Genomic DNA, 9,822 nt, shown 5'->3' on the forward strand with positions numbered 1-9,822 from the left:
ATTCGTATATAACACTTGGTTATATACGGTTTACATACGGACAAAAATCCGTATAAAAAATTGTCGTAGCTATGTTATATACGAATTTATCCGTATATAACTTATATACGGATTATACGGATTTATCCGTATATAAGTTATATACGGATAAATCTGTATATAATATCCGTATGTAATATATTAAAAAAATATTTTTTTTGCATACGGATAAATCCGTGTGTAACATATAATAGAGAAAAAAATAATCTTTTTTTGTAAAAAAACAGAAAGCTTTAAAACAAACAAAGAAAGTTACAATTACAATATTATATAAGGTTATTGCTATTAGTTTCAACTTTCAACAAATGTAAAGAATTTATAATATATAATTATGCTTAAAACAAATAATTAAAATATAAATTTTTTATTGAAAGACTCTATAAAGTTCGAAACAAACTGGCCCTTGTACAATATAGAGTTTAATATTAACTAAACTATAATTTACATCTAAAATATAATCAAGCACTATACAGAAAGAAACTCTCAAACAATTGCTGCTAGCTCTGCAAATGCTGCACAAAAATTATTGGGTGAAAGACCTTTTTCATGCCTGATGGAATCTGAAAACAAAGGAAGGAGATAAGAAATGACATAACTATAATAGACTTCGATTGTTGGTCATTGGAAACAAAACTAGTTAAATAATATTTCAAATAGATCTATTTGTCTTAATATATAATATTTCAAATAGATCTAAACACATGGCAGATAAAATAAAACATTTAAGGTATAAACATTTGTAATTGCTATGCTTCATCACCCTCAAATGGGCAACTTTTACATAGTTCCATAAAGAAGCACAATTGGGATTAGAACAGATGATACAACCTACGTTTTATTAGTGGTTGATCAATGAATAGCAAAGCCCTATGAAAATAGTACACCTCATCATTATAAAACTATAGATATTTATATGTTACTTATTATTGACTCAACCTATGTTAAATAAAATCAATATTGCATGTTAAACAATAACATAGCCTTAAGGAAACAATCTTTTTTTTTAGTTATAAGTTTTCAGAAAAATAAAAGTTTAATTTCATACCTCTTGCACTTTTCCTTTCCTTCTCTCTGTTTCCTGCTTGCACCTTTCTCCATGACAGAGCAAGCTCTGGAGATATATCATACTTGTTACTCCTTATATAATAAAAGTCCAACAAAGCTTTAAAATGAAAATATTATAGGTAGAATTCGTTAAGACATTCAAATAAAAAATAATACTCCAAGAAAGATGGGTAAATTGATAATGTCATTCAGAGGATACAAGTTCGACAGCTAAAATGGAGAAAGGCTTTTGAGAATTAATTGAGATCACAAAGTACTTAAAAAAACTCAAAGTTCTACAATACTGATATATAGATCATCTATACTAAGATTGTTCATCAACCAATCCAACACAACATTATGGTAATTAGATTGAAATTAAAAAAAAAGGAATTAAAAAAAAAGTCTTTTTTCATGAGATTATTATGAACTAACATCTATTTTTATGTATTAACCAGGACTTTGTCACCTATGGTATATTTTATTAAGATATTATGTTTAACTTAAAATTTAAATTATGTTGTGAATTACATGCACTACAAAAAAGAAGGGCATTACCGAAGGCCAGGAGCCCTCGGAAACAGCCCAAAACCGTCGGTAAAAGGTAATTACAGACGGCTTATCGAAGGCCAAAGAGCCCTCGGTAAATCCCTTGTCGCTAACATTTACCGAGGGCTTCCGCCCTTCGGTAATTACCGAGGGCCAAAAGCCTTCGGTAATTACCGAAGGGCGTTCTCAACCTTGTCCTGTCATCCACCACTGGACTTTGCATTTGGAAACATAAACCTGCACATGCCAACCTAGAATCGAAAATTGGACCAAACATTTATACATAGTCACAATCTCAACATTTATACATAGTCCAACAACAACCTTTAGCAACAATAATACCTACTTGACATAAAACAATATCTCCAAAAGCTATAAACTACTCAATCAGATTAACAAATGTCAAATAGCCAAGGATTTTTATGCAGAATATACCATCAAAACAACCAGATTTTTATGCAGGTTATACAACAAAATAGTAAGGTATTTTTGCAGAATTTTACACCAAAACAGCAAAGATTTTATGCAGAATTTACAGCAATACAGCAATGCAGCAATGCAGAATTTTATGCAGAACTTTACAGCAATACAACAATGCAGAATTTTACAGCAATACAGCAATGCAGCAATGCAGAATTTTATTCAGAATTTTACAGCAATAGAGCAATGCAGAATTTTATGCAGAATTTTACAGCAATACAGCAATGCAGAATTTGCAACAATACAACAAAGCTTTAACTTCCTAATGTACAATCTTTGAATTCAAATTCACCGGTACTTTATATGCTTTAAACACTTGTTCTATTAACAATCCTAATAAACATAGAGCATAAAAGGTCTAATTACTTTAACTTCCTAACCAACAAAATCATGCGTATAGATACACAAATTCTCAATGAAAGGGAATTTAGTTATTTTACCTTTGTGGTCGAGAAAGACCAAATAAAACTTGGAGCCAGATAATGCCATATAGTGCAACTCCTATTCTTTGATGACTATTGTTGAAGAGGTTGTTGAAATTTTTTATGGACATGATTGCTCCAACTGTGGCAAGCAGCACAACAATCATCTACTGAATAGAAATTCAAAAGTATATATATCATGTTAAAAAGGAAAATGGCATCAGTGAAAGAAATACTTTAGACATAAAAGGTTATTTAATAAAATGCCTTTCTCGTCCTCAAAGTATCCACATATGTCTTTTTTCAATAAACTAGGAGGTAATCACCAATGCATAATCTCATTAGCTACTAACAAGCTTTAGGGTAAAATATGAACTAAAATTCGGAATCTAACAGTAAATCAATGCTACAACTAACCTTATAAAACTAATATATAGCCATTAATAGATCCAAAGGCTTTCCAAATGAATTGGATTTAAAGTTAGAGGTTAAAAAGGGCAAACAAGTTCTGAATTCATTTATATATCCCCTTCAACTCATATAGACATGTACTAACAGTACTAATTATGCATTCAATTGAGCAAGGTGAAGATAAAAGTTCAGAATATGCTGCTAATTAGGCAAGGGGAAACATGAACAGATTATGCTGCTAATTTTCTTGAATAAAAGTTCAGAATATGGAATTTCTAAATTAATTTCTAAAAGTTCAGATTATGCTGCTAATTAATTTCTAAATTTAAAGCTGAAATATTTTATTCTTACTAAATTTGGATGATGAACTTCAAAGTGGATATAATAAGATTCTTAAAAGTGGAGTCGAGCTACTACTTCCAAAGAGAAATGGAATTATATATATTAACATATATCAAAATTTAGAAATTAAATTATATTAAAATTTAGAATAAAAATAAATTTTAATTTCATTTAAATTTAAAGACTAAAAATAAATTTAATATTTTTTTAACGAAAGTTTCTTCAGCATGAATGCTAATTATCATTGATCATATTATTTCTCTTTGTCAACGACCATTGTCATAGTCTATCAATTGTCATGATTTTTTGCTGCATTGTTGTCGTATAGGTTTTGGGTTGCAGGGAATTCTTTTAAGAGTGTGTTATTTCATGCCTTACGAAATTATTCTTAGAATTGTATGTAAGAAAATTTAACACTAGTTTTTAGTACAAGTTGCAACAAAAAAATTCCTAATTACTCTTTCCTATGATACACATTTTTGTTTCATTGCATGGAAAGGAGTGGAAATCTTATATTGCCATGGAATGAACACGAATTTTTAAAATGAATTTCTTACTTAACTTTATATACTATGAATCTGTTACTCTTTATCTTTAACAAGAATAATATTACTAGTACTTTCCGATAGCCTAAAGTCAGATATAGAAATCTTTTGGATCCCCTGTGAAGAACAACAACAATAATATCATATTCTTCATGTTGTATTAACAATGCTAATAAACATGGAGCATAAAGGTCTAATAAACAAAGGATTTAATTTAATAAGCAAAGGATTTAACTTGCAAGATTGGAAATTAGGCAAGGGGGAAAGAATGTTAACAAGAGTACCATTGTCAGGAATCATATCTGAAATACACATTCTGTGGAAAAGTTCCATAGCTTCCGTGTAAAGCCCTTCTTGAACAAGGCACCAGATTATTGAATTCCAAGAAACCACATTCTTCACAGGCATCTGATTAAAAGTTTGCACAGCGTTATCAATAAGACCATGATTGGCATAAGCATTCACCATACATGTCCAAGAAACAACGTTTTTATGAAGCATTCTATCAAAAACACATTTAGCACATTGAAAATGCCCGCACTTGGCATACATATCTATTAGGGCATTCTTCACAATTGAATCAATTTGAACATCAGTAGTAACGATATAAAGATGAACAAATTTTCCCAAATCCAAATTACCATTCTTTGAGGAAACAGAAAGCAAGCTAAAAAAGGTGAACACGTCAGGCTGTACTCCCTGGTGTTGCATTTCCTCTAACAACATAACAGCACCAGAATAGCGGCCAATTTTAGAATACCCAGCAATCATAGAATTCCAGGATACCATAGTCCTGTCAGAAATATCATCAAACACTTGTCGTGCACTTGGTATTTGACGGCAAGCAACATAGACAGTCAAAATTGAATTTTGCACGCATGCATGACACCTGATTATGAGTTTAATGGCCTGAGCATGAACACTAACAGCTTCCCAATAGAAGGGTTTGGCAGCGCAAGCTTTGAAAACAAAGGGGAAGACGTCAAAGAGAGGGATAACTCCTCCTACTTCACCATGGCGTCCGTTTTGAAGACGTCATTCGCGAGCATGGAAACCCCGCTAAAGGCGAGGCCGTAGAGCTCCACGTAGGCTGCGGAAATCTCGTCCTCCGTCTCGAGGGGCCATCGTCGAAGGAGGGAGGGGCGACAAATCCCTCCGGAGGCTTTAGGGGGTTGACGCTGTCGAAGAACGAGGTGTCGATGTCATCGGAGGGTTTGCATTTGACGCAGAGGAGGGAAGGCTGGTGTTGGGGTTTGGCGAAGAGGAGGAAGACGGTGTACGGCGACGAAAGTGCGAAAAAATGACCACCATTGAACGAGTGAGATTAGGGTTGAGAGGTTTTCTTTTGGGGGGGGGGGGGCGAGGGGGGCAAGCGGGGCGACGGGGGAGAGAAGCTTTCACAATTTTGGGAGGGAGAAGGGGATAGCGAAATCCCAAGTCGTAATTTCACTAAATTAAACCTTACCGAAGGGCACATTCCTTCGGTAATGTCACTGCTCAATTACCAAGGCCTTCGGTATTAATCCTTCGGTAATAAACATATTTCTGGTAGTGATGAGATGTGTTATTTGATGGAGAATTAATTTGCGCATTTAAACTCTTTCCAAATGCCAAAAACCAATGCATTCTACCTCATAATACATTGGATTGGATTGAAATGAACTTTACAAATAAGGTGTAAAATCAACAGAAGATCAAATCACAAAAACTAATAAATTGGTGAAAGAAACAGGTTCAATGACAGGCTTAGAATTTTTTCGGAATGAGATTGTGGAAGTTACTATAATCGATGGCTAGGCAAATAATCCTACCATAATTCCTTGGAACAAATACCTCTTAATAAGTAAATAAATTAAGTTCAAATAAATCAAATAGAGAACTGAATTCTTCATGTTAACAAAACTGTCAAAGAAAGTGAATTATTTAATGCTATACAATACTACCTCACTCTCATGGAGAACAAATTAATATCCTTATCAAGTGTATCAAGAAGTATAAAAATAAATGTTACTTGGAGTAAGCCATCTAACACAGAGTACACGACTAACAGAGAAAACAATAGGCAAGGAGTAAGCCTTATACCAACTAAGGAAACAAAACGTGAGGATGAAGTTCTTAGTTCAAAATTAAGAGCCTTACTGTGTAGGGAATTTGGATGCTCAAAGGCTGGTAGCCTACATCCAGGAGCTCATTTTCCCACATGGAGGCCTTTGAGTGTGCTTCCAAGTACTTCTCAAGCAAATTAAATGAAACCTGCAGCAGCAAAATAAGTTGAAAGGATTAATAAGTTATTCTTGTGTTTACTGCTATAATTAATTAAAACATTAAACAATGCTACAAAGTTAACTTGACAAAGAAGTTGAAAGGATCAATAAGTTACATCAGTCAAAACAAAGTTACCTTGACAAAGAAGTCAAGTCAAACTTATTGCAAAAGTATTACATGAAATATATCAAAACACCCTCTTCATAAAAAAAAAAGGACGAAAATATCACAAATTATGTTTTAAAACTAAGAATGCTATAAAAAAAAGAAATAAACAAATTGAAGCAAAGACTAAAGAGAAAAGAAAATAGTCTTAAAAAGAACTTAGATTAGCACTTACCTATAAGTAATCATTGGGCATAACCTGCCTGGTATGTTCTGCCTGGCTAGTGGTGACACATTTCCACAAAGCATTAGAGTTGAACAATTGCATCTAGTTGCTAGGTTATTAGAAAAATTTCTCAAGCAGCTGGAGTTTAGTTCAAAATTAAGAGCCCTTCCTGTGTAAGGAATTTGGATGGATATAGGCTGGTAGCATAGGGGTTGTTGCTCTCTAAGTTTCATCTCTTAGTTAAAAAAGTTTAAACATGAACAAAAATATAAAACCAAGCATTAAACAACTCCCTTCAACATTTAATTTGTTGTGGGAATCTTTTACTTAAATGCATCACACTCAGAGTAATGATTAAGGTGTCAAAGTGATTGTAAATTTGAATATTAATAACAAGGGATTATTTTACAATTTCTTTAATCTTTGTAATTTTATGAAATTATCTTGAAATAGATAAAAAAAAATCTTTGTACCCAATTGTTTCGTACAACCTTAGCTTTCAAACCAAGTAAAGAATAAAATTTCTCAATCATCTCAATATTCAATTAATTTCATCATGTCTCTTTAAAGGACATGGGAAAATGAGAAAATATGAGAACCAAAGTACGTGATTGTACTTATAAAAAATAAGAATACCAACTAAAATAAAAAATGAATGAACTAAAAAAAATAGTATAACTTTGATACAAATCCTAGCAAAATTTAGATTTATAACCATTAAGATTATAATTAAAAAACATTAATCTTTAGCATACATATAGTTTTCCTCAAATTTAACACACGTTTGTAAAAGTGTGTCAAATGTTCTAAAAAGGTCCCTTGGGCTAATCTATGGAATTAATTTTATATTTTGCATAAACCCAATAGATATGTAATGATATCAAAAAGGTCCCTTACTTACCAGGATTTCAGTTACAGAACACTATGATAGAAATTGGTTCACCTAAAAATAATCTTAACCATCTATGTAATGATATCAAACAGCTAAGATTAATTTTCTCTTGATACCCCGTACATGTCCATAATAGGAACATTCTCTTGCCATACAATGGCATGGTTTACTATCCATAAAGCCAAGGGCAAATCTCCAGCAACTTATGTTAACATAGTAAAGCCTAACTAACATAATTATTTTTACCATATAAATAAAATCTAAGCACCATTCCATACCTCCACTGTAGTTTAACTCCTGTTACCGTTCTTTTTCTTATTCCATTTTCAATCACCATAAGTGTTATTTAAATAATTATTAATAAGTTTCTTTTTAATTTCTCAACCAGTAACAACAGTATCATTCAAAGCCGAAATTATCCAAACAAAAAACAAAAACAAATTAAAAAGCCGAGAGACGACTACCAAGAAGATGAACACGCGAACTAACCTTTTGCAGTTTGGCTCTACTCTCGTGATCAATCTTCGATCTAAGACCTTTGGAGGTCATTGCGGAAATCAAAACGCAAGCACGAAAAGTATCTGTTTTTTAGTGCAACAAAAGCTTTAAATCTTGGGCGATTAATAAGAGGAAATAAATGTAGAAAAAAGAAATTTGTGCAAAATAGCCTTGTGGGGAAGAAATAGAACCTTATCGCGCGAGGAATTGCATAAATCGAAAATGGATGAGAGAAAAAGAGGATTAGGGTTTTTGCAATTCAAAAATTTAGCTCAATCAAAATTAAACATTACTTACCAATTAACCACGGTACCAAGGCCGCACAATGATGGTTCGAATGAGGGAAAATTAGGGTTTCAATGCGCGACCTACGAAAGCTCAACGAAAGAGAACCGAGGCTCCACTGAAGGGGAAGGAGGGCTCGACGAGAGAGAACCACGACCAGAACACTGATTTAAGAAGGGTTGTAGTGAAAGAGAAAGAAGAATAGGTTTGGTGGTGGGATTGAAGGAGGCTGAGTGGCTCGACCCTTTTTCCAAACAAGAAATGGTTGCAGCGCGAGTGAGGAAAAAAAAATAGGGTTGTCGACTTTTTCTATATGCATTCTAAAATAACTTAATTTTATTTATTTATTAATTAATTAATTATAAATCCGTATATAACGAATCCGTATATAATATCCGTATGTAGCATTTTCATTAAAATCCGTATATAATAATCGGTATATAAAATGCAATTTTCTTGTAGTGTGTGACTTTGGAATAGTAGAGTGAAGGAGTGACTTCTATATATACACCTGTGTGATTGAGTGAAACACTTTGTCTGATGAGGAAGAGTTTCATGAATACATGATTACATCTATGCTTAGTTAATTGATCATTCATGAGGATAGCATATGTTGGATATTATGTGATTATGTGAACATCATGATGAGTGATTATTAATCAAAGCATGTGCACATCTTGACTGAATTCTGTTTGATAAGCTGATTTGAGTAATTATTTGTCTTGGAAGAAAGAGTTTTTGAATGTGTTAAACCATTGCATTGATTGGTGGAAGATTGAGTTATATCATGTTTGCTTGAGGACAAGCAAAGTTCTAAGTTTGGCGTTGTGATAACGGTTGAAAAATCGTTACTTTTATACTTAATTTCGATATTAAAAACACCCTTTATGACTTAGAAACTAGCTTGAAATCATGTTTTTGCTTAAGTTGTGAGAATAAGAGAGTTGAATGGGTTTTATGCTTATTTTTCCTTGTTTTGGCAGGATCTAAGATGAATTGGATGAAGAAGTTGAAGTAGCAAGGAGTTGGAGTCATGAAAGGCTGGAAAAGTGGCACATAGAAGAACCACTGTTTTACGCCTAGGCGCCACCACTAAGCACCAGTCTGGAAGTGCAACCACTGTCTTACGCCTAGGTGCCACCGCTGAGCGCCAGTTTGATTTTGAGAGCACTATTTCAAGCTTGGGCGCCACCGTTGAGGGTCAAAAGAGTGTCGCAGCTACCGTTCAGCGCCATTTTAGGGCGCTGACGACTTGGGCTTGGGCCATTTTTCTGTATTTTTAAGAAACTATTTAAGGTTTTGGACGTTCTAGAGTTCATATATTTCGACATAAAGAGGCAAAATTACACTCCTTTCACCCCTTGGAGGCGGATTTTGGATGCGGAAGCTCCGATCTTCAACTTTTAGGGTTCTATCTTTCATTTTTTTCATCTAGTTTCACCATGTCTATGGTGAACTAAACCTCCGTTGTTATTCGGGAAATGATGTAATCCTTTGAAACTCTCATGTATTGAATTGATTCTTATTATAAAATGCTTTACTTCATTAATTGTTAGGGTTTCTCCTCTTTACTCTATTGATAACGGTTTAAAATACCCTTATCTGTGATGTAATTTTGATACTAAATGCACCCTTTTTGACTTAGAAACTTGCTTGGACTCATTCTTTTTCATTAAGTTGTGTGAATAAGAGAGTTGAGGTTGAATTTGATGATTTTAT

At 33.2% G+C, this 9,822-nt stretch overlaps 1 protein-coding gene across 1 annotated transcript; it reads right to left on the minus strand.

The window, feature by feature from the left end:
- Positions 1-418: 418 nt before the first annotated feature.
- Positions 419-8,369, minus strand: LOC128193554 (uncharacterized). Its single transcript, XM_052867272.1, has 7 exons — positions 8,116-8,369; positions 7,810-7,901; positions 5,972-6,085; positions 4,117-4,240; positions 2,553-2,676; positions 1,085-1,150; positions 419-599 (listed from the first exon to the last, which is right to left on the minus strand). Exons 2-7 carry the CDS (start codon positions 7,867-7,869, stop codon positions 584-586), a joined length of 504 nt encoding a protein of 167 aa, XP_052723232.1. The 5' UTR covers positions 7,870-7,901; positions 8,116-8,369; the 3' UTR covers positions 419-583.
- Between the last annotated feature and the right edge of the window lie 1,453 nt (positions 8,370-9,822).

Source organism: Vigna angularis, chromosome 8, assembly GCF_016808095.1.
Source record: "Vigna angularis cultivar LongXiaoDou No.4 chromosome 8, ASM1680809v1, whole genome shotgun sequence".
Taxonomy (NCBI): Eukaryota; Viridiplantae; Streptophyta; class Magnoliopsida; order Fabales; family Fabaceae; genus Vigna; species Vigna angularis.

Coding starts and splice junctions, on each gene's coding strand:
- LOC128193554 (XM_052867272.1), bottom strand. CDS start 7,869: ATGACCTCCAAAGGTCTTAGATCGAAGATTGATCACGAGAGTAGAGCC. Junction 4,241..5,971: donor GCATCCAAATTCCCTACACA/GTAAGGCTCTTA, acceptor ACTTTTAATCAG/ATGCCTGTGAAGAATGTGGT. Junction 2,677..4,116: donor AGATATGATTCCTGACAATG/GTACTCTTGTTA, acceptor TGCTTGCCACAG/TTGGAGCAATCATGTCCATA.